Source organism: Nymphalis io, chromosome 2, assembly GCF_905147045.1.
Source record: "Nymphalis io chromosome 2, ilAglIoxx1.1, whole genome shotgun sequence".
NCBI classification, from domain to species: Eukaryota; Metazoa; Arthropoda; class Insecta; order Lepidoptera; family Nymphalidae; genus Nymphalis; species Nymphalis io.
In genome coordinates, this window is record NC_065889.1 from 5,303,890 (window position 1) to 5,330,816 (window position 26,927).

Below are 26,927 nucleotides of genomic sequence, written 5' to 3' on the forward strand. Positions count from 1 at the left end.
CAGAAGTAAGAAGCACGTTTACCCTTAAAAATATAATATAAGAATCACATTACATTACAGATTAAAGTTTTTTTAAATTTTTTTTTAATTGTGTATTGTGTAAATGTTTGGTACATTACCGTATCGTTAGGATAAAAAGTACTCTCAATAAATGTGTTCTGTGCACTCACATTTATCGTATCGCTTGTTATCGAGTCGTCGTAAATGATGATGTGCGGAGCGTTGGCCAGTGCAACAATCGCTGTTCAGTAGTTGTCGCACTCTTGTGTGCGTTGGTTGATATTTGAATAGTTAAGTGTTGTTTGAAAGCGAAAGACGCACGCTTCTCTGACCTATTTTAAAGTTGAAGTTTTTGTTTAACAACAAATGTTTAACATCCATTGTTAAAATTGTAAGTGAAATAAAATTCATTGTGTATTTTTTATGTATTTGATAATGTTTTCAATTTTGAAAAGATATTTTATCAACTCTTATTTTATGTCAGTTAACTTTGTCACCTTTGCTTAAATATTATGTTATAACTACTAAACATTCGAAACAGTTAATATGTGATTGTTGATCATGAAAGTAAATAATTTGTTCAAAACATTTAAAATAAATTCAGTTTCCAATGTTACTTAAATGCTTGACACTCGAATTCGACATAAAATTACAAGGTCTTTTTATATTTTTGCATTATCTAACTTTGATTTAGACTTGAATGCGTTGTTGTTCAAATAGGAAAAAAATATATATACTTTTTGCCATTAATTACTAATTTTTATACAATTTGTAGGACTTTTTATGTCCGATATATAAGCATTAGATATAGGGAACCCTTGTAGTAGCTTAATGAAAGTGAATATAAATTAATAATTATTTTTAATGAATTATTGAAATTGACAATGTAGGTATTCTGTGTCTTATACCACAAAATTATCAAATTGTAATAAACAAAAACAAACCTTCGAATTCACAATATTTAATTTAATACCTATATAAATAATTTTATTTCGTTTACAAAACTGAATATAAGTGGCAAAAACATGAAAACCACTAAACATAATTAAACATAATTAAACATAATAATACCAAAAAATAAATTTTTTGGTAATTATGCAGTTTTTATTTCTTATTAAATTCTAACACTACAGTTGCAATGTTTTATTCAAATAATGATTATTACACAATTAATTTTATTGAGAATTTTGTCATTTTTAGCCGTTTTAGTCAGACTCTTCGAAGGAATATCACTTATAATGGCATTAACAAAATACTGAAAAATTAATAATTATTGGGTACTTAAACTGCATAATTACCGTTTTTTTAATGTGGTTTATATATACAATTTAAAAAAGAAGACATTTTCTTAAGCAATTAATGTTTATGATAATATAAATATAGTATTTTTCAATTTATATTTACTTTTCATAATAATATTAATATAATAAGATAAATTCATTTATATACATATGAATAATTTACATTGGGGGAATACTTATGTATAAACAATACAAAATTAATTATTATATCGTACAAATCACGATAATGAGTATCCATGCCCAACGTTTAAATAATACGTTCACCAATCAAGTAAGTATTAGATTGTTGTCGTATGGTATGCATACTAAGCGTACACTAATCGTGAAACCGCGGCGTCAGCGGAAAGCAGTACTGCGTGATTTTAAAACGCGTCTACTTTGATATCTGTGGCGGGTACAAAATTACAAATGCAAGTACCAGTATAAAAACGACACCACTGTAGCAGTGATGCAGATTTAAATATATTTTGTCTCATTAATTTAAAAAAAATACGTAATTTTTTTAAAGATTGGTTGTTTCGACCAACCAGTATTAAACAATATGCGTTTGACACTTTTAGCATTAGCATCGCAAAAACTGCTCATACTAATTTTATTATTTGAAGAAAAACAACTGTTTCACAATTGTACATATCTACTTACGGAAATAGGTACTAATTGGTCGGAGAATTAATCCGTATGACATATATAGTAAAGGTATATTTACCACATAATGAAGACCAAAGAGAGCACACACATGCAGATTATGTATTATGAAAAGTACCTACATCATAATTATATAGATGTGTATATGTGCTATATTTCATTCACAATTTTCAGATTAAAATTCTGCCATATATACCTCAACCCACGATGGACTAAGCCGTAACGTTTTTTATTTTACTTATCAGAAGAGGATTCTAGTGTAGAGCAATACCATGTAACAACTAACTCAAAACTCACCGCAGTGAAATGTCAGAAAGTGATATGCGATATTGACTATTACAATTTATTTATTTATTTATTTTGAACAAATTATACATATCATAAACAATATATGCGACAGTAACTACAATAGTATAATACTGTGTCGTAGCTACAAACGCTCACCAATTCGACAGCACATTTATTTATTATTTGTTCATTGCAAACATAAAAATAAAATATCATTTAATTTAACAAAATATAATATATACATCTAAATATATATCCTAAAAATATTTGTAAAGTAAGGAAGGGATGGGGTAGGAAGGAAAAATAAGTTAGGTCAATGTTATATCAATCGTTTTAGTAATAATTCAGTCTCATCATTGAGAATTGAGAAGCCAGTTGGTCATTTGCATTTTACACTGGTAAGTCGTAAGTGAGAAAATATTGATCTCCTTATATTCGAATAAATATATATAGAATAGAATTCGAATTAGGATAACGTTTAAATGATATGTGCATTAAAGTAGCGTAGATATGAGCAAAAGTTCGTTTTAAACATTTCACAAGTGAGATATAAGATTTGGGCCGGATGGCGTAGTTGGTAGATACTTGCCTTGCACGCCGAAGGTTTTGGGTTCGATTCCTACCCAGGATAGAAATTTGTGTACATTAACATGTCTGTCTGGGTGTTATTATCTATATAAGTATGTATTTACAAAATAGAAATAGTATTGTAATATATCAGTTGTCTGGTTTCCATAGTAGAAGCTCTGATTACTTTGGGATCAGATGGCCGGGTGTGAATAATGTTTCAGGATATTATTATTATTTATTATTATTATAAAGTGAGTACTTACAGAATAGAACTGATGGTAAGCGCGTTGAACAATTTTTACATCAAGAAATGAAATAGTTGTTAGCGGATAGTTAGTCAATAAATTACGTGTACGTTTACTGTAAAGTCAATGATGTAGGTAATAGCTTGTTTTGAAGACATTTTATCTAATCCTTGATTTTTAATGCATACTAATTTTCTATGCTAAGAAAATATTATGCTATTTAATGTGTAAGTTGGGTTACAAGCACTTAGCTTAGAGGTTATTATTAGACAAAGATTATTTATTTTTATATATATTGCTAAACGTGTAAAGAATAACTAAATTTTAATTTATTTATAAATAATATATGATATACAGAAGGACTGAAAAAAGGGATTTTTTCGTTTTCTAATCTAACACGATCGGTTAATATGAATGTTTTCATTTTAAAATTATATCCACATATTAGGAGTACGCTAGACCTTATATACCGTATCAGATCATCAGATATTGCCACTGAGCAGCAATCCTTAGTATTGTTGCGTTCCGGTTTAAAGGGTGAGTGAGCCAGTGTAACTACAGGCACAAGGGACATAACATCTCAGTCTTTTTTTTTCAATTAATATATATAATATAGCATGCGAAAGCGATCCCGTGGCGCTCCTCGTTAAGACGGAAAGGGTACCTCTGGTTTTTTAGTGGGTATTCCGATGTTCGGAGCGCCTTGGACAACGGCGAGTCCCACATACCCCCACCCCCACTGTTCCCGTGGGGGAAACGCATAATGCGTTTTTCCAGCGTTAAAAAAAGGCCAGTGTTTGACCATTGACTTGCCTGATTTTAAGCATCGACACGGTCTAAGATGAAGCACGCTTGCACCTATCAGGAAATACGGACTCAGGCAAAGCATTACATAGTTTCGCAGTGCGAATGATGAATGTAGACTCAAAGCGCTTCGTACGTAGGCGAGGAAATTCCACTGTGTACCTATGGCGCTTTGGTCGCGTTTGCTTGGCCGTTCGATAGTAAAAAGGGGCTGGAGGAATCAGTTCGTGTAATTCCTGAGCACATTCTCCGAAATGTATCCGATAGAAGACTGAGAGTGATGCAACCACACGTCGATGTTCCAGACTTTGGAATAAAGATAAATAGAGTTTCCATGGTTAGTGGCGCATTGGCGATGTAAGGAATGTATATTATTTCTTACCTCGCCAATGTCTATGGACGGTGGTGGCTACTTACCATAAGGTGGCTCATTTGCTACTGCTCATTTGCTAGTCCCTGCTTTTAACGTAAAAAAAACATAAATAGGTGCTATGTGTGTGTTGCTCTTACTTCTGAGTTCTGACACTCTTCTAACCTATTTCAAATTTGTGGCTGAATACGATTAATTTAGTTTAAATCTTGAAAATTAATTAAAACATTAAGTTAATTGTAATTATGTTGTAAAGAATATATTTACAAAATTGTTTTTACTAATGTACAAATCAAAATTCAATACATGAGTAAAATATTGGTCGTCGCTAACCAACAAAGTGTATATTCTACACAATAATTGTTTTCGTCGTGTTTTGTGCTGGTTCTATTTTAATCGCGAAAGTGTATTGTAAAGCGAACATTTAATAAAATTAAATTAAACATTATAATTGCGTGTATAAATTCCAGATTATATTAGTAGATAATTATGTATTTTAACGTAATAATGAAAAAATAATATAATTTATATCTAATATTAAACACAATCTGAATTTTTTTATATGCTTTTGTTTTTAAGATACATTTATAATAAATTTTATTAAAATAAAAATTCTATTAAAGTTTTTGGTGTTCTATAATATACGTAAATAATAATAAAATAATTATAAGATATTTTCTAATAACGCTTAAGAAATATTGTATTAAAAATATCAAAAAAATTAAACTTTTATCTATAAATCTCGACAGTAAAATAACAAAAAGTACAATTATATCTCATTCAATATTATATGATATTTTGTTGTACAAAAATATAAGTCTCTTTTAAGAGAGTAGTTCAGAGTGAGCAGGTGAAAGAGCAAATCTAGATACGCTGTTTACGTAAAGATTACGATTGACCTTAAGATGTGCTTATTAGCAAAAGGGTTATCGATGTCATGCATTGATTTACATTCAGAAATCGCCATTTAAACTAGAGCACGAACTTGTCTAGAAACTTTAATTAGGTACAAGTAGCGTTGTGTACGTATTTGTCACACAATAACGTCTGAACGACAAAAGTGATTCTGAATCAATTTAACATATCCTACATAATTTAATGATATAGGATAGTTTTATGTATATTATTGTTTCTGTTAAATAAAAAAGGGAGGTAAAGTTGACAAGATACGCCAAGTGAAAACAAATGTAGATATTTGCATTGTTACATTATGTAAACTACATACTTCAGATTTATTTCCCGGTAAAAAAGACGATACCACAGTATAATTAATATACCAGTAATTATTTCAACAGATACCTACACTTAAAAACTATTTATATCAGTCTACATTTTTGTTTTTTTTTATTAATGTTGATGCTACACTGATAGTTTTGGTTAGAGAAAGTGGCATACTGTCTTTACCTAAACGAGAGTATTGACCCTACTCTTGCCTCTTACAAATACAAACTTAAAATTATGTTATAATTATTATCATATTTACTCGCACTAACGGCAGCGGGCAGCGTTCACGACTATTGGATTATTTAAATTGACTTATTTAAATATGTATATACATATATAACTATTTTGATTGACTATTTTGTATTATTTATGTCGATTATTGTCGGTAATTTTATATTACTATCTGGTACTAATAGTTTATTCATCGTAGACAACTTTTAATAAATTATTAGTTGCGAGAATAAAATGTATGTGACGTCAGAGATATTCTGGTATAATTTAATATTTATTATCCACTCACGCACATGAAAAATTAATGTTGGTGTACCTCTAAGCAGATAGTTGTGTTTAAACAAAGACTTTAAATATTGGACCTAGATATCGTATACCAAGAATATTATTAAGATTGTTGAGTCCAAAAGGTTCTATAATTATCACTATGTCGTTAGTCTTGTTTATCTAACAATTCACTATTTCATGTTAAAAGTGAATTGTGAGGTAATTAATTTTAATACAGGTATAGACTACTCATGCATAGTATTGGGCAAAATGTAACCAGATTAATAATTATCATTACATTACATTATTATAACAAAAGTAAACAAAAAGTATAGAAAGTCAAGTAAGCATCTCCGCGCGCCTTATTTAGAATCAATCAAAGTTGATCTGTAATCGTAATGATTACACATTGTAATCGTAGTCGTTAATCATTAATCTAATATTGCCCAAGTCTGCTTAAATGTAGTCGTATGGTGATTTGCTAATTAAAGTTATTAAGATGAAATCATGACAATTTACTACTTTTTAATGCTTTGTCATATTCCTAACAAAGGGTATTTTCTACATGTTCTTACATACCTATGTATATGGTACTTTTAAAATCATTAAATTTACTTTTAACATCTGAATTTTAAATCAATTTCACTTACGCCTGAACTGAAATTTTGCACACTCATTTGGTGCGGTGACAATGTAATGTTGTATTTTGTTTGAATAATTGTAATTTGTTCGAAATTGCTGGCAAATAAATGCTTAGCTTAAAACTTTTTTTAATATAGTTTTTAGTAAATATATTGCGGTCTAGGTTGGAAGCCGAGGTGGCCCAGTGGTTAGAACGCGTGAATCGTTCAACGTTGATGATTGTGGGTTCGAACCCGGGCAAGCACCACTGAATTTTCATGTGCTTAATTTGTGATTATAATTCATCTCGTGCTTAACGGTGAAGGAAAACATCGTGAGGAAACCTGCTTGTGTCTAATTTAATTTAAATTCTGCCATATAAGTATTCTACCAACCCGCATTGGAGCAGCGTGGGGGAATTAGCTCCAAAACCTTCTCCTCAAAAGGAAGAGGAGGCCTTAGCCCAGCAGTGGGACATTAACAGGCTGTTACTGTACTGTACTAGGTTGAAAATATGAAAATTTACTAACGGAATTGTAGTTAGGAAAAAGAAACATGGTTGACTTGAATGAAAAATCAATATTTATAATATTTGACTTTTTTTGATAATTGCTGCGTTACCAGTAAAATTAATGAAATATTTATTATTGTTAATCGTAATTCCAAATTTGAAATTGAAGTGATTTTTAAAACATACAAATTATATACAGGATTTATTTATAATATGTAATTTTTTTCAGATTTTTAAACAAAATGGCTGCATTCAACGTGGTTTTCGGCTGTGTGATGGCGCTATTATTGATCTTATTCACAATCAGCTCTATAGTTAGATATTATATAAAGGTGCATACAATACTATCTGATATAAATAAAATAATATAATGATATATTTGCACATTACATAAATTTCTTGTTAAGGCAATTAAGCCATGTGATTATAAGTTTTTTTAAATGTTCGTGGGTAGAATAACGGATGAGTGCGTGGTATTTACTAAAACGGGCTAACAAAGCCACTATTGTTCTCAACTATACGTATGTACGTATCTTTTTTTTGATCTTGTAACTAAATCATTGTAGTGTTTAAAATATTTTAAAATTTAACTACAGAGAGCGGTGTGTACAATAATTACTTAAGTAAAATAAGATATATCTACATATTTTAATTAAATCTTTTTTTTTTGTAATTACTGGTGGTAGAGCTTTGTGCAAGCTCGTCTGGGTAGGTACCACCCACTCATCAGATATTCTACCGCAAAACAGCAGTAGTTGGTATTGTTGTGTTCCGGTTTGAAGGGTGAGTGAGCCAGTGTAATTACAGGCACAAGGGACATAACATCTTAGTTCCCAAGGTTGGTGGCGCATTGGTGATGTAAGCGATGGTTAACATTTCTTACAATGTCTAAGGGCGTTTGGTGACCACTTGCCATCAGGTGGCCCATATGCTCGTCCGCCTTCCTATTCTATAAAAAAATATATATATTAAAAAAAAACAATTTCGATTTCCTTTAAAATTGCATTGGCCGGTTTGTGTGAAGCGGGAGTAACTAAGTTAGATATTTCTTAATAGGTTGGTAAATAGGTATTACACAATTGTAGATTATTTTTTCTTTTATAAATGAAAACTTGCTGTTACTCAAGGTTATAATTCTTTCCTGTTCTATAAGTAATATGAAGAAATTAATTAAAATGTTTAATGAATTATCTTACACAGTTCACACTGTTCGTCGTTTTGTCACTAATCTTCGCTACTGCTCCACTACCGTTGATGTTCTTCAGACCATTCAGTCCTAAGAACGCTTTGTAAGTATTTATTATTTTTTCTCTAGGCTACCACGAAACATCCTCAATTCAAATATCTTGATGTATAATGTTATGTTGGTGATGACCGATTTAGATCACGGTGAGCTTTCTCAACGTCCAAATGTACCAGAAATATTGTATTCAACAAATGTGTGCGCAAATACCAGTGTACTTTCTATTTTCTTTTTCTCATAATCCGATGGAATGGTAATCCGACACGACTGGAGAGACTTATGGCGCAGGACTAACGGTTTTACGTGCTATCCGAGGCATGGAACTGTAAACACTCAATTTGAAACACCCAATAGCTTTTTGCTTGGCTCGACCTGGGCTTAAACCTAAGACCACAGGATTTGCCTTTTAAGCTAGTGACAAGACCAAAGAGCCAGTAAGTATATTTTATTACTGTTAAAGTCATATAAGGCGTAAATAATAGAAACATTTTTCATGGATAACATTAATTGTATAAATTGTTCTGAGTACTGTATTCTACAGTTGACCTTGCGTTATCAAACGTACAGGAAACACACAGAGTTCATGAGCGCTATATTTCTCATGAATAGTTGCGTCCATAAAATTTTGCTCAAATTCAAATTTGTAGGCAATTTTATTTTCTAATAATTTAAATAATCAGTTAAAGCTTAGAAAATAAAATATTCCCAAAAAAATAGCAAGGACCTGTGACCTCGAATATCTTGATTGGCGTCTTATATTCTTGTACAAACTTGAGGTAACAGTCGTGACTGAAATCGTGAAAAAACCAAAATAAACATAGGTACATGTTTGTAGCTTATCTTTTATTCTGAGGTTAACTTCTTATTTGACTCGACTATCCTATACAGTATTGACAACGAACCTACATAGAAAACATATTATGTGAACATATTATGATTTCAATGATTACAGTATGTAGTGCTGTTTTTTATAGGATTATCTTATAACTCGCTGGTCTGGCTTAAGTTAAGCGTTACTGCTTCGCCCTCGTGGCTTGTGTGGTTATGTTATATAGTATTTATATATTTTATTAGATCTCTCTCAATAATTACGCTATCAAACGCAAGAATATTTTGTTAAATAGGACTGGTCGATTTTAAGATTAACGCGTTCAAACGAACACACACTCTATTAGTATTATAGATAAAGTGTAGACGAGATGGTCCAGTGGTTAGAACGCGTGAATCTTAACCGGTGATTGTGGGTTCAAGCCCAGTCAAACACCACTGAAGTTTTAATTATAATTCATCTTGTACTCGGCGGTGAAGAAAAACATTGTGAGCAAACTTGCAAGTGTCTAGTTTCACTGAAATTCTGCCACATGTGTATTCACGAACATTACTGATTCGAGCTCCAAAACTTTTCCTCATAGGGAGAGGGGGCCTAAGCCCAGCAGTGGGACATTTACAGGCTGTTTACTTTACCTTTTTTATTATTATATAGAATACCCGCTTTTTTACTCCGGCTCACGGCGAGAGTTTTGGGAATCAAATGGACGGTTCGTGGTCTTGAGAATGTGGACGACTCTCGAGGAGCGGTGGTTCTTCTCAACCACCAGAGTTGCATTGATTTGTATGGTAAATATTACATAAAATATTAATAATATAGATGTTACAGAATATTTCGCTAGTTCTGCGTTATTATAATTCATGCGTATGCGTATTGTGTGTATATAATTTATATATTTAAAAACTATTGTATAATTTGATATAAAACTTGTTATGTACAATGCAGAAAATGTGAATATACTTTTACTTGGAACTTATACCACTGTTCTCGATCATCAGCGCCTTGGTTGGATGTACATGCGAAATCTACTAGGAAATATGCAAGTTTCATTACGATATTTTTCTTTACCGCCGGGTACGATATTCATTTTACGTACATATTTAGTATATAAAAACTCAGCGATTGTTATGATCTTGTTCGTGATATATCCACTCGGCCAAATCGGCTTTGACATCAAAGTTGTTAAGCGACAATAAGGTAAATGCTGACATTACCGTAACATCTATACTAATAAATGATGTGATGTTTATTTTGGTAATGCCTAACTGAAAAAACTACTAAACCGATTCATAAGACTTATGACAGAAGATAGACAGCGCGTTTCGGAGAAGGCTTTAGTATATAATATAATATTAGTAGAAAAAAGTTTTAGTGTAATCCAGCCGCTTAAAAGTTAGACTATTAACGTGACAAGCGTGAATTTCAAGTTCTTGTAGGTATATGTTATGGACCAATAATAAAGGGAATTTTTCATACTGCCTGGGCATTATGAACAAGCTATTTAGGGCGTAAGTAAATAATTACAATTTGAACTTCCTTATTTATCACATCGCCTAGACATTATGAATATTGATATGTGGTTTTCGTATATTGACATTGGTTTTATTGACATTGCACGGGGTGTTGAAAGAAAATCTAACCTAAACCCAACTAGGTTAGGTTTTTTTTTCCTATTTCAAACGTAGACGCAATACTTAAAAACAAAAAATCATGTTAGGTTGTTTTTTTTTTAACAAATAAAAATAATAATAAAGCACAACTGAATTTTCAATTATAATTATAATTCAATTTAATATAATTCATAATTTTTTATAATACCCTATAAATCACTTATTACATAACATACATATAAATATATTAGAGAAAACTTATCATTCATATTCAAAAATAAATAAAAATAAACAACATTTAAAAGCAAAACTTGCGAATGATATTTAGTTATGAATATGATGCGTAAAAAATAGTTATTAAAGCCAATTAATGGAAATTATATATCGGATTAAATTAATTTTAATCGGTGAATTTAATGACATTAAAATGTCGTAGGAAGTGTTCCACATACTTTATTTTGTACGGTTGGTGTGGCTAATTTATTGTTTCTTTTATGGTTGAAATCTCTGCCGAATATTTGTATCATTTATCCAGTTGCATTACCTATTACCTATTTAATATCCATAGAGTTTAATTACAAATAAAATGTATTCGGTTCTTTACGATAGAAATAGACTACGATAGAAATAATGTAAAGAAAATGTGGCAATTAAGCATAGAAAATAAATTGGCTTTTTCTCAAGATATACGATACTAAAGAAACATATACGGAAATTCGTCCACATATCCTTCTTAAGACATACAGTTTTTTAAGAAAGTAATTAAAATATAAATTGAAATATTTTTAAAGCAAATAATTTAATACACATTGTTTATATGTATATACATATATGAAAAATAATTATACATTTGTGTGTAATATCTGTTGAATAACATATGTGATGATAATGAAAGACAACGACCATTATTATCTTAAGTGATCGCTTAACTTCGCACAATTGAATTGCGCATTCATTACCTACACGTATTTTATTAAATTAATGCAAATATAAGTTTGGAATCCTGCGTTGAGTTAATAAAATTTACTGGGCTATTATTTTGTTGGTAGTGTCCCACTCTCGTGCCTCGTGATATTACTCCGGTCGTATCGGATTTCAGTCTCATACAATAATGATATTGACGAAATAAAAACTGCCGCTGCGTTTTTCCAAACGTGGTGATAATACGGGTATGGATTACCATACCCGTATTAGCCAGGCGGCTAGAATTAATATTGTTTCCGATTAGAAAATCCCCCTTGGCCATCAACTTGATAATAGAAATATATTACAATTATTATATCAGGTTTTACTTTTTGAGGCAAACATTTATCTTATCTCGCCTTACTTAACCCAGATTTTCACTGGTAAAGGCTGAGAGATTAGTGAGTGAGTGTGAGTGAGAGAGGTCTGTGCATTTACTTAGAGCATATGTAATCTTGTCATGTCTTTAAATTCGAACCCTATTTTCAAATTGGAATAACAGTACTTTTAAAATAATGGCTTTATTGACGAATAACTAGTAGAAATTTAAATCCATTTGACCAGTGCGAAACAATGAATTAGGTATTTATATATTTTGTAACTAAAAGTACTTTTCATTTATTAATGTAAATTTTGAATTATATTCGAAGAAATGTAAATAGTTTATTTAGGTACTGTTTGTGAGCAGTTTTCCTGTCAATTTTAAGGCGCGAAGTGTTCGTCGCTTTGTATATTTGTTTGTCACGAATTCTATAAAGCGATTGCTAAAGGTCGTTCTTCTCACTGGCGATTGCATCTTAGATTGTAAGATATGGTTGTTTCAGTGGAGTTTCCTTTCGTTGATTACTATTGAATTTTCATGTGCTTAATTTGTTATAAGCATGTAATATCACATGTATAACAAAATAAATACAAACCCAATAAAACTTTATTAAGATACATAAGATATATAAACTTATATACCTACTATTAAATAAGTATTTACTTATTTGTAGTTATTTTTATCGTTTTGTTAATTACACAATTAGTACAAGATTTTTTACGTTTTAATTACATATATAAATATATTTCTTGTTTCACGTTTTAAAATTTGTTCCTGGTTTGCTTAAGTTCATTGAGAATGAATTGAATTAAAGGCAAAAAAAAGCAATCAAATAAATGAACTTAAGAAGTTCAATGAATCTATACTAAATAAATTTTTTTGATTTTGATGATTTTTTGTTGATTGTTTTATTCGGTAAAAAAGTGACATATCAAGTTAATCACCAATGACTTGTCATTTTTTTCAGTAAGAATTGTATATTATATACTTACTTTCATTTATGTACTTTAAATCTATTTGAAATTATTTTGTTTTATAGTTTATCAAACAAAAAAAATGAAAGCATGGTTTTTTATTATTACTTGATTAGTCATTATTTTATATGTTTACCTAAACTTGGATCTGCCACATCAAGATTTTTATCAATACCAATGGCAGTTATTTTGTTTTGAAAAGTCGTCATTATCGGAAACTAGTAAGAGTATCGCTTCTCGGCCTTTTGGTTAAGATCAAAGTGAACTAGTCAGTGTTTATCATTTTTATTTTATTTACATGAATATGTTCTTTGAATACTTCTAATAATCTTTATGCCAATATAATGATTCCGTTTTATTTTCATTATTTTTAATAGTATCGCAATGCAATTACAGTAGGATTAGTTTGTAAGGACAACCTTAAACTCACCGCAGAAAACGGTCGTGAAGAGTCAGAGAGTGATATGCGCATGATATTTTATTATATATATACATTGAGCGTGATAATTAATAATATTACATATAATACGACTACACGCATCAAATTGGTAAATAAACATAAGTTGGTTGTCAATATTTCTCGGGTGACTAAAGAAGTGAGTTCTTACAGAATAGCACTGCTGATCGAGTTTTAACTTACGTACCCATAATAACATGCATTGCAAAAATAAGGCGTTAACATTTTATTGAAAAATGCGTACTATGCACTTCTTAAAGAATTCTTCTTGTGATTTATCGTCAATATGATACTCTTTTTATGCATTATGTTATTATTTCCGTCATTTTGTAAAGCAGCAATGGTTTCTTGAATAGCACGAGCAGACAACTGGTGCAAACTTCAATTAACTCCTTACATAATAATATGTAATAAATATAAATAAGTTGTCTTGTACAACTTGTTTCATCACGTTTTTAAATAAGATTTCCGAAGCTCGAGTATACCACATATAATATTTTCCAGATTCCTGTTATTAAAAGTCTACATTTTGTGTTAATCCACAGTGCTTGCCGTCCTATGGCCTCTGATGGAGAGATGCACGGTGGTATCGAAGCGTTCACTGCAGTACTTGGTGCCTTTCGGGACAGCCACCTGGATGTGGGGGACTGTGTTCATAGATCGAGGCGCTCATTCGGCGAGATCTGTCTTAAACAAGCAGACGGAGGCGGTGAAAAGCCATAAGGTAATTTATTATTTGTTTTTCATTTTATCGCTTAAATTTCATACATTATAATATAAATAATGATAAAGCATTGTTGCCATTGCATTGCTTTGTTTTTCTTGTACGTGTTTACAATTTTATATTCAGTTCGATCTTCAGCTGACCTCCATGGCAAGGTTAAGGTCTAGTAGTCAATTAAAGTAGAAATATTAGCTGTAATTTTCTAAGCTTAGTCAATAATATTCGTTCAGATATTTCTATCTATTATAATTTTTTTCTATTCTCTATCTAACAAAATACAATAATATATGTACAAATTTTAATTACCCTCAATAATAATTAATCTTCATATTGATCTTTGAATTAGAATAATAAATTCACAATATTTATTATGCCAAAATATTTATTATTTCGATTTTTCTACAAATGTATGAATTTCTATTTCAATTCAAAACATTATTTTATTAATTTATTGAGCTATTGAACTTTTGCATCAGCATAAATTATGTCGTGTTAGAATGAAGTAATATTAGATGACGCGTTCGTGAGTCAGAAATATCGTCAATTGGACTAGCCTACCTACACATTGATAAATATTCTTTCTGCATTATTGACAAATGTATAGTAATTATTATTACATTATATATTTTAACTTCTATACCTAATAAATTAAAATACTTTATTAAGAAAACATTAATTGGTACATAAGGATATTACTCAATACAATATTTTATAGATGATAAAAAAACGTAGAGTTAGTACATATTGACATTCAGACAAGATATACATAAATTAAATTGTATTTGATAGTCATAACTTTGTAATTGAAATGTTGGAAAAGAGTAACTATTGTGTTTATAGCTGGTTCTTCTCGGTAGAATCTAAATTCCAAAATGTTAATAGTATATTTATTGGATTTATATATTGTTAATACAATATTGCAAAAGTCTACTTGAATAAAGTATACCTTGGGTAGTATACCTTACTAGTATACCTTGGGTTTGATTTTAAACGGTTTAATTATTTATTTAATTAATTTGTTTGAATTTGAATCTTTTCCAAAGAAGGTACCCATATATATGCTACGATTAGATAAATATTGAATAGATTCTGAAAAAAAATTGATGATGAAAAAACGTTTGCATAAAAAATTAGACTTAACTATCAGATAATATCATTCATTTAGTGTGGAAAATCTTTGAAATATAACTCTCATTAAGGCTTTATACATAATAATAAACTCATAGACAGAGATACATAATTATATCAATGTGTAAATGTCATCATAGGTTAATAATATATTTTTATATCTATTATATAAAACGCAATTTCAAGGTTTTTTTGCAATATATGCATAATATGTAAGTATATATAATATTATATAATGTTTCAAATAAATTTAACCATACTAGTTTCATGACTTTTGGTTTTGTTTTTTCATTGAAGATTTTATATTTTTTAGTGAAAAACAAAAAGTATGTATTTATATTTATTTTATATTCTTTAAAATATTATATATTTTAAATTACATTTATTATATTTTTATTCATACAAATAAATATAAAAACTATTAAAATTATTTTTCGTCATACAAATAAATATAAAAACGACTTGATTGTATAAGTTTTTAATTAATATGCGGTACATTCATGCTATTTATGTCTTAATGTTTACTTATCACAGATGGCCATGTGGGTTTTAATCCACCGTACCGCCCTAACAGCCTGTGAATGTCCCACTGCTGGGCTAAAGGCCTCCTCTCCTCTTTTTTGAGGAGAAGGTTTTGTGATTTTAATCCAAAATAACGGAATCAAAATCCCAACAAGTACTACTGAAATTTCACTTTTCACAAAAAAGTTGTATTTATAATTCATGTCGTGCTTAGTGACTATAATAATGGTTATTGACTTTGACTTTAGAGAAAAACGTCTTACTTATAAGCGAAAACTGAGATAAAACTTATCTCAAGACTAGTTTCCGCCCTCGGCTTCGCCCGCGTGAAAGGGGGAAGTGTTAGCTACCCTATGTCCTTTTCTGTGCCTCGGAAAACGTGTACGCAAAATATCATGATAATTAGTTGGATTGTTAAGAAGTGAGAGCCTAACAAACAAACTCACATTCGCAATTATAATCAGGATTACTCACCTTCCCCTACCAGGACTTTTGTTCTTAGGCATTTTTATTATGGAGCATTTCAAATATCCCAATAGGTTTTTTTTTTCGTCTAGTCGTTTTTTCTACAATTTGACTGGATTTTCACACTTATTTTAAGGCTATTGATATGTGTTTATGTAAATATTAGAAAATAAAGTAATATTGTGTGCGATATTAGTTTGAAATAATGATCATGGTTGGTTGTTTGTATAAAACAATTGTGTCAAAGTCGTTTTTTAAAGTATAGTGTGCATTGCAAACTATTTTCCTGTAGGTATTTACTCAATTATCCTTTAACCTTGTGATGACGTAAGCCACATTAATGCTTCGCAAGACGTGAGTCAAAATATTAAAACGATTGTGCGTAATTTAATTAATATCAAGAAGATCACGCACGCTATTAATATATTGCGTGAGTGTTTCTATAATATAAATAGTTATTCAATATGCTTTCTTTTATTTACCTTAACATAAATAGGCAAAAACAAAACAGTTCAGTACCTATTTCTCTACTGATAACCGATTTTTATTTTTCTTTTGTTTGGTAGATTTAATTTTATCAATATCAAAACGTGCGATTTATTTTAATACTAATTATGATCGAAACTCGACTACTGATCGATCACTAGATAACAATAATTGTATTACAATAACGAGATGATAATATTTAATATTATTTTGTAATGGATTATTAAAATAATACAATATTTAAAGACATTGTCATGAGTATGTTTGAAATAGATATGAATTTATTGAATAATCTTGTATGAGACATGGTATATCAATGAAATTAATTCTTTTAAAGATCAAATGTCTTATATAAAATATTTTATGTAAGAATTATACACATGAAATAAACATATATACATCAAAATTACAAAATAGGTCCTATTCAAATCGTGACCGCATGGAACTTCGGTAGGAATGTTAGCCGAATTTTTCCGTTGAATCGCAAATCCGATTTATATGTGAAATTTAAACTAGGCTCTAGGCTTACTGGTGGTAGAGCTTTGTGCAAGCTCGTCTGTATTGTATTTATGTATTGTATTTATGGTATAATAATTAATAACTAAAAAAATAAGAACAAGTTTATGTCTTAGTAATGTATGAGAATCGTCAAAACAAATCGAATGAGCCCCAAACTTTATGGGTTTACTAGCTATTAAAGACTCACTATCCTCTTGTTTCCATCATCAGATCAGTCGATTTTTTTTTTTTTTTTTTTACAGGACGATTATTATCATCTGAATGTATTAGTCCCTTTAAGTGGAGCTGGATGTAAAGGTTTTGAGGATCCGGAGCAATGATGATAATCGGCACCCAAATTCGAAGTAGGAAAAATAAAAATATCTTGGCATATATGTGTATCCGTACACACATTACATATTTATATACATGCATTGGTTATATGTTTATTTAGTTAATTTTTAACTTGTATGTAACAAGTATGTATGTAAAAAATATATATAAAAATAGGTCTTATTTGATTTTAAACGTATATTTTAATTAAAATTTACATACGTCGTTATACCGTTTATTACTCGATAAAAAATTATTAAGAATTTCGGATAAAAATGAAATGTACACGTTTCAATTTGAAAACAACGAAAGTTGGACATATTTCTTTTTGCACATTGTACATGTAAATACCAATATAATAATATTTACTATTTACATTGCAGATAGAGAGACGTTGGGCTTTGTGAAATATTTGTCTCGAAATACTTTTATGTAACTTGGTCATGTTTAACGCCATTAAGAAAAGTAAATACTCGCTTGTTTACATATCCTATTTAAAGTATATACGGCAGAGGATATGCCAGTGTACAGTAATGATAAATGTAATGTTTATGTATGTAGGAAATAACATTATGCAAGGAATATTGACAATTTAATGTAAAGTTACCATTACTTTAATTATTTGGAAGTGAAAATTTCTTTAAGCGCGTTGTGCTGTTTTTTCGTAGGGGATAAATCCGTGGTGTCGCGTCACCGACATGCTAATGTTAATATAATGAAATCGTTGAAAGTACAAATAATTTAAATATTTGAAATTTATGTAAATACTTACAGTATATACAAATAATATAAGTGTATTTTAACTATTATTTATAAAAGTTAAGCTGTATTAATATCTTGTACCAAGTTAGCGACATACTGTATATTTTGCTGAAAAAAAATATTACTTGGAGTGCCAATAGATGTGGAAATTGGACAAATATATTTATCAGTTTCAAGTTTTCACACGTATCGGCAGTCTCTATGACTGCCTGTTTTTTGTTATAAATCGACTGACAATCTGTAGGAACAGGAATTAAATAAAACAAATTAAAAGAAATAATATTTAAGTAACAAATTTTGTATCAGTTACAATGAATTATTTTTAATTTTTATAAAAATTTCTCTGTTAGGTAATTTTGTATTATTATAGACTCTTAATAAAATGTGCGCTGAATAATTTCGTTAGTAATTTGCATTTAAAACAAAAGTGAAATATTGAATATTCGGGTTCAAAAGATCGTGTATATAACCAATAGGTAACAAAAATAGTCGGTTCAAATTCTAGCTACTTTAGTAACTTTGTTTTACTAATAATGATATTTTATACATTATGTATGAAAATACTTTATTTGTTCAATGGGTGTAAGTACTTTTGTAAAATTCATTTTTAAAACATTGCGATGTTTTGTTTTGGTAATATATAAAAAATAGCCCAAGTTTATGTGTTTGTATTTAGTTAGAAGGATTAGGTAATCATTTTTCGTAATGAATTGGATTTTAGGAAGTTATAAGCGTAATTTTTTTTTTTATAGAATAGGAAGGCGGACGAGCATATGGGCCACCTGATGGTAAGTGGTCACCAAACGCCCTTAGACATTGTAAGAAATGTCAACCATCGCTTACATAGCCAATGCGCCACCAACCTTGGGAACCAAGATTTTATGTCCCTTGTGCCTGTAATTACAAAATTAAATTACTGGTTGCCAAATCGATATACCATAAAGAAATAAAAGGAAGCCAAATCAATTTGTTTTTTTTTTTTAATAAATTTTGAATACCTAATCATAATTTATAAAAATTTCGAATATGCATTTATATACATTTGTATATTTCTGATAGAACAGCTATTAAGAAGCAGGTATTTTTCAATTATATTTAAGTATTTTACAATTATTGCTCCAGTGTTGTCCTACTTTCGTAAGTGCCTTTAGGGTTCGTTGATTTATATTCAATTAGGTTCTCAGTCATTGAATCAATACTTGGTTTAACAATTAACATAGTTTAAAACTTTGTATATTTATTACTTTTCAATTTGAATTATGAAAAAGTGGTTGTTGCTCGATTTTATTTGTAAATTAAGTTGAATGTCGTGTCATTATTAATTCTATTATTTTAAATGCCTTTATCGGACTCTGGAATACATTGTGTTAGCCTACTATTGTCGTGTGAATATACCAATAGCGTTGCTTATATTATTATTATTTATATTATCCGTATTCATCAGAAATCGATCAAAAAATAAGTTCCAGGGTTGACTCATTTGTTATTAACCACTTCATGCTTATCTAACTAATACTTTATATCGGCCTTATACACGTTGCTTAGCGACTGTTTGGTTAGACACCGATTTCTCATCTTGTGTCAATATTGATTTGACATTCGAAAGAAGAAGACGTTGAAGACAGCGTTGTCTAACTAATTACCCTCTAAACAAACTTTTAGTATAAGTAAGACCGTAAGCGTATTTGGTTATCTCTAAAATACAGATAAATTATTATTAGTTAACTATAAATTATAATACGACTATGTTATTTACTATAGGATTATAATATTGCAAACGAGTTGAAATGTATCCTTGAATTATCATAGGAAATAATTAAACCTTATTATTCACAATTATTATAAGCCATAGACATTTCTATAAATAACTATACGGTTAATTCCTACTTCCTTAATAATATTAGAAATATAAAAGTTTATTAGGCTGTTTTGTATATATAATTAACTACTTAATCGATCATAAAATTTGAAATTTCATCATTCATCATTTATCATAAATTCATGAAATTTTGGATACACGTTGTTAGAGGTACAGAAAACGACATTGGGTACCTAATACCAGTGGCCTAACTACCATCTGAGGCCCGTGAGAAATTAATTCTATGGGGTAACTCTTCCAGTAAAAATAGTCACGTTGTACTTTAATTTTAATAAATCCCTTAAGTACAAAGTAGTTACCCAACAGTATTACTATTGTGTTGTGAGTATTTTAGTTAAATATCTAATAAATTTTACTTTCAAAAGCATAGATATTATAAAATTTTAATGATTATTTCATCAATCAATTTCATCATCATCATCAATTTTATATTAATAATATATTTATTAATAAAGTTATATCATATATTATATCAAAGTTTTAAGATCGAGCCATAGATTTTTTTATAGACAGAATAGCCACGTTATGTAGCTTGTCTTGTCACATAATTTCTTAAATAGGTTTTTATTAATTTTAGTTTCGAAAATGATCTTTGAGCACTAGCTGTAGTCACAGGAATTGCTACAAACCATTGCTAGCTACATAAATACAGGTGGATGCGTTCTAATTTTAGAACGCATGATTGATATTCTTTTCTTACGAATGCATTTTAAAATTTATTTGAATTTGTAAATAGTCTTTAGTTGTTATATGTAGTCGTGTAAGTACTTGTACGTATGATTTGTTACAAATGTTAAGACACTTCTGAGCTCGTGGCCTCTCGGACTGGGAGCACCGTCGTGTCAGGCATTTTGGCATTTTGCCAGTCCTGCCACCCTATAGTTACGCCACTGCCTAAAACCTCCCCCTCACACATGCGGGTGGAAACTAATAGTGTATATTTTTTCGAAGTACTCGTACAGTGATAACAATATATTACAGAGTACGTAAATAGAATATTATTAATCAGAGTTTCACATAAACATGGTAAGTGAACTTAACCATATGTTTGTGTAATGTATTATCGCGATATAACATGCTAAGTGATGAATTCAAGGAATGTTTGTGTATAGAATAGTACAAATACTGTATTACTGATTTATTAAATTATAAATAAATAAACCAAATGGAAAGTACATGCATGCTCAAACATAAGTTTCTCGTCTCTCATGCAAAGCTTTAGTTTTGTTTAGTTTCGATTCTAGCAGTTACGTTATAAGCGCATGCATCTGGTTTTACTTTATTATTTACAAGGGCCCGCCCTGACAACTGAAGATATTTAATATTAACTGAATTTCTGTCTTTAAGCAGTTTTGAAAAAATCTCAGGAATGGTGATACTTTTGAAAAAAAAGTATAAACAACTATTGTAGTAAGTAACTGCATTATCTACAATAATTATCGTCTATTCTATTTGCTTTTATGACTAGACTCACCATTTACGAGAAAAAGACCAAAAAGTCAATACTTTTACAAACAAACTAACTTTCGCATTGACAATATTATTTAGGATAAAATACTTTTGACGTAACTAATAATAGTATAACGTTCGTATCTTTACAGCGTAAGCTGCTGCTATTTCCAGAAGGTACGCGTCATTCGGGAGACAAATTGCTGCCGTTTAGAAAAGGGGCGTTCCACGTAGCTCTGGATGCCGAGGCGCCAATACAGCCCGTAGTAGTATCGAAATATCATTTCTTGGACTCCGAGCGTCATAAATTTGGATCGGGTGTGTATAGAATTTACGTATTGATCAATATATCCATCTAGAATTCGACAAGCATATGCGATAATATATGGATGGACAGAAGTGAAATATCAATTAAATAGAAGTAATTAATCACAAAATTACGAATTTAACGAGATTTTATCAATACATGAAAGGAACTATTTAAATAAGCTAATTATGCGATAAAAATCATTTAAAGATGATATCGATATTTTATATATCTGTATCTGGCGTTATCTTCTTTCTCAACTTATAATAATAATTCGTTGTTAAACCGTTCATCCAATAGTGATGAAAGTCAATTCAGTAATTTTTATTTTTTATTTTTTCATCAGTTTCATTTCAATAGCCGATCGTAGCTATATGGAAAAATATCTCTTGACCAAATTTTATTTATATAGATAAAGGCTGGTTATCTTTGCGTTATTATTGATCCCACTTTAGTCGGCGTTGCTACGATCGTATAAATACTGGTATATTACATGCGTTTCTTATTCATCGCTTATCTCTGAAGGTAACTAAATATCGTTTTATTAAAAATGCGAATTATATAAGTTTTTCTGGAATTACTTTTATCTTTTAAAACAAATTGAGAAATATGCTAAGCCGTATTGAGATGTGTGTAAAATATTATATGTTTAGTTGGTTTATTAATATTTATATATCCAAGGTTCAAGTTAATCGGAATATATAATATAAAATAAAATGCTATATTACTATTAACTTTTATAGTCAGTATTCCCTATTATCCATAGTAACCGTACCGTAACAGCCCGTGAATGTCCCACTGCTGGGCTAAAGGCCTCCTCCCATCTTTTTGAGGAGAAGGTTTGGAGCTTATTCCACCATGCTGCTCCAATGCGGGTTGGTGGAATCCATAGTGCTGTGGTATAATGAAATGTTTTGCATAATAATTTCGCATATATATTTTATTCTAATCTATTACATTTTATTGGTGGTAGGGCTTTGTGCAAGATCGTCTGGGTAGGTTCCACCCACTCATCAGATATTCCACCGCAAAACAGCAGTACTAGTGTTATTGTGTTCCAGTTTGAAGGGCGAGTGAGCTAGTGTAATTACATGCACAGGGGACATAACATCTGAGTTCCCAAGATTAGTGGCGCATTGGTGATGTAAGCGATGGTTAAAATTTCTTACAATGCCAATGTCTGTGGGCGTTGGTGACCACTTACCATCAGGTAGCCAATATGCTCGTCCGCCTACCTATACGATACAAAAAAAAACATTTGTATAATCTATTCTAATCCAAAGTACAATGACGTATGAAAACATATGTTCCTGTGTATCATTTCCGAATTTCACAAAAATAAATCAATATATGTGTTATACTTAGTATATTGTATATGTTTTATACAATTATAGAAATTACTACTAGATTTAATGCCACGTTTTGAATAATGTTTAGAATATTTAAACTGCGAATGAATATTCGCTAATAATTTGTTATGACAAAAGTTGTAATGATACACATAAATTATCGACATGATTTTATGGAATGTGTTTTTAATAACATCTAAATAATAAATCATAGAATTATTGAAATTCTCTAATAAGCAATCGTTATCCATCTCGATTAATTCGTGAGATATGTACAACTAAATGTTTCAATTACATTAGAGATAATACACGATAAAAGTTACGACAATAACATTTTATTATTAAATATATGAAAAATAATATTATTACCTGGATTGTAAATTCACTCATGATAAGATAATTTATAGAATAACTATTGCATACCTTTGACCTTCCAGAAGTTTATTTTCAGTTGATTGTAGAATTTTGAAGCTGACACAGGCGTATTTAATTAAATTAAAGTTTTATATTTTATTTTATAAGTAGACTTGAAGCCTCGTATTTTTAGTTCCATGAAAATTATTTGACAAAGTTTCGTATTTTTATATTTACTTTATTTGATTGCAGGTGAAATAATAATAACCATTCTGCCTTTGATTGAGACGGACGGCTTAAACAAAGATGATATAACCGCACTGGTTGAAACCACGCAAAACAAAATGCAAGAAGAATTCACGAGGACGTCAGCGGAGACGAAGCAAAGGCTCCGCGGGAGAGATTAGCGAGTATGTTCAATTAAATATTTTTCTGTCTGATAATATAATGATATTCAGTTTATGAAATCAATCTTCTGGATAATGGAATCTTCCGGAGAATATTTTTGATCATTATTTATATATATTTCATAACTTTTCCAATTATATAAATTCATACCATTTATTTAGCATTTTAATTAGTCTTTCAAGCTTTACAACATCTATGGATAGTATGTTTGATACTATTGCCTGGTTTATTATATTGTTATGTAACTTGAAAAAAATATTTGTCGACTACATATCACTATGCAACGGCTTAATCCCACCTAGCAGGTGATGGAAAACTTATTACCTACTTTTATTCTATAGTATTAACTTGTATACTATAATACATTAATGAGATTTAGAAATACTGACGCAAAAGTTTTTAACAATTTCGATCTTATTACTAATAAATTTAGAATTTAACCTCCAACCAAGGTTGTCACAAATTGACATGTAAGTTTGGTAAAAAAAAAAAACTTGAAATAAAACTATTAGAGAATGTTCAAAAATTGCGACGAATTTAAAAGTAGCATTAAGTGGTACAGTGACATTAACTTCTTATTTATTTATTCAGAACATCCAATAAAAACAACAATAGTTATATAGAAAAACATAACTTAATTGCACTTCTAATTATAGGACATTACAACATGATATAGACTATAGCCAGAAAAATTATAGTTTATATAATATATATAATATTAAGCAAAGGTAAGCTATATAATATTAAGAAAGTGTGACCGATCGAACATGTTTCATGTAGGTATAAATAATTTTTTGTAAGATCTTATTGATTTTGATAATACTTTTACTTTATCTGTGGTCACAGTTCATTGGATAAGACGGTAGGTATGTCCATTTAATTACCTTTGCGTCGATTTGTACAAATAATATACCTAAGTAGACCTTAGGACAAATATATTAAGTCACATGACACTTCTTTTAAATGATATGCGATTTGTATATTTAATTAATATACAAATTGTTATAACAGTATACTTTCGTTTTACATAAATCATATGTTTATTTTTCATCTTTTAAATAGGTATAATACGCATTAAAAAGTTGAAAATAATTTATATATTTTTTAAACAAGTGATTTTTATCTTGATTATTACTCAATCAAAATAATAAGTTTTGTTTCTTATTTAGTTAGTTATCGTGTTTTTTATGGTGCACTTTATTTTTTTAAAAGCGAAATATAGAAGATGTTTGTAACTAATTAGTATAATTATTAAACCTTTCGCTATCTACAGATGGTATTGTAATATGGATTAACATTTTGCGTAAGCATAAGAATGAAAGAGACTATGGTTGCGTAATGAACGCTAAGTGCGTTAGGCACTTTCGGGCTCATTAGTTTCACTTAACAAATGTGGAAAGATAATAGCAAAAACATTTAGGTATAATTGGTTTTGAAACTCAACTAAATACATTAACATTAAATGTATGTTAATAAAAGTGCATTCATTCTTCATTTAAGAAAGAACTAACTGTAATAAATTATGGTAAAATAATATCTTATTATAAAAAATTGTCACGGGACGGCTAGATGTGAAACATCGAAATTATTTTGTTCAGGTAATATGCATAAAGGATAGTTTACGGCAGGAATTAAATATGGCATAATGAAAAATAAAATATTATGATTTTTTTTCAAGAAAAAGATGATATTTATTTAATAAGTATTTATATTAATTAAATACAAAATTAATTTTTTTTCTTTAATTGACGCATGCTGTGGCGACGTCAACAGACTGAACCGGTCTAAATTTCAAATGCAATTATAACAAACGGTTGCTTGCTATATTTTCGATGAAGGCTTCCCAAATTGTTATATTTTGATTTATTGATCGACATTTAAAGGTAGGATTTACCGAGTAGATAGGTTATAGCGAGTAAATAGATTATACCTCGTCGATAGGCTATACCGCACTGCCACAGTCAGGCTGTTCGGCCAACATCAGTTTCAATTCTATATACTTATCTTGTAACGAGATCTAGAAAGAAAAACTTGCTCGTTCGCTTCATCTCGCATTTCTATCCTTATTTACTACTCAGCTGCATAGAAAACCTTCCGTCATTGCCACTACTTTTGTTTGGAATAGGTTATAAGTTTAAGGCATTGTAGCATTATTATCCAGTCTTGTTCATTTCTTAGTTAGACTATAGGCGACACAGGTCTTCATGCATCAAAGACATTAAGATTTTTCCATAGTCAATTACTATATTTTAACTAGTTATGACACGTTTATGAGTGTAAAGTGAACGAAGACATAATTGTTAAATGTAATTACGCAAATCGTTCGTTTTGTTACCATTTAGATCAGAGTGTACATGAAAGTTTAATAATATTCGCATTTGTTTCAGGTAGAAGCTAAGTAACAATAAAACGGTGCTGTGATAATTTCAAATGTTCGTGGTAGTAATGTATTTATTATTTGTTGAATATAGTAAAATTTATTTACAATAAACTTTTTATAAAAATAAAAAATTGTATTATTTTTTCAATAAAAAACACGTCTTCATATATAAACTTTTAATGATGATTTCACATACAGTTAAAATATATGAAAAAATAGACGAAATATTTTTTTACACAGTATACAAGTTTTGATACAATAAAACGTGATGTACATTGAAGACGAATCTGATGTACACAATTACTATCCTATTCAACTTCATAAGAAACAGATGGAATTTATCGTCACGTTAATTTATTTATAGATTGTGTACAAAAGATTCCACAAATTGATTAAGCATTTCTACGA

The 26,927-nt window shown here is 29.6% G+C and overlaps 1 protein-coding gene across 3 annotated transcripts; it reads left to right on the forward strand.

Annotated features, from left to right (window-relative positions):
- Window positions 1–227: 227 nt before the first annotated feature.
- On the forward strand, window positions 228–26,678 carry LOC126779234 (1-acyl-sn-glycerol-3-phosphate acyltransferase alpha-like). Of its 3 annotated transcripts, none has more exons than XM_050503171.1 (8): window positions 228–395; window positions 7,307–7,409; window positions 8,278–8,366; window positions 9,804–9,937; window positions 14,021–14,199; window positions 21,874–22,039; window positions 23,984–24,141; window positions 26,527–26,678. In XM_050503171.1, exons 2-7 carry the CDS (start codon window positions 7,320–7,322, stop codon window positions 24,136–24,138), a joined length of 813 nt encoding a protein of 270 aa, XP_050359128.1. In that variant the 5' UTR covers window positions 228–395; window positions 7,307–7,319; the 3' UTR covers window positions 24,139–24,141; window positions 26,527–26,678. The 3 variants fall into 3 exon arrangements, with proteins under 3 accessions (XP_050359128.1, XP_050359120.1, XP_050359136.1); XM_050503163.1 differs by having other exon boundaries at window positions 228–391; XM_050503179.1 differs by having other exon boundaries at window positions 228–391; window positions 26,531–26,654.
- The last annotated feature ends 249 nt before the right edge of the window (window positions 26,679–26,927 follow it).

Coding starts and splice junctions, on each gene's coding strand:
- LOC126779234 (XM_050503171.1), top strand. CDS start 7,320: ATGGCTGCATTCAACGTGGTTTTCGGCTGTGTGATGGCGCTATTATTG. Junction 8,367..9,803: donor TTCAGTCCTAAGAACGCTTT/GTAAGTATTTAT, acceptor ATTATTATATAG/AATACCCGCTTTTTTACTCC. Junction 22,040..23,983: donor GCGTCATAAATTTGGATCGG/GTGTGTATAGAA, acceptor ATTTGATTGCAG/GTGAAATAATAATAACCATT.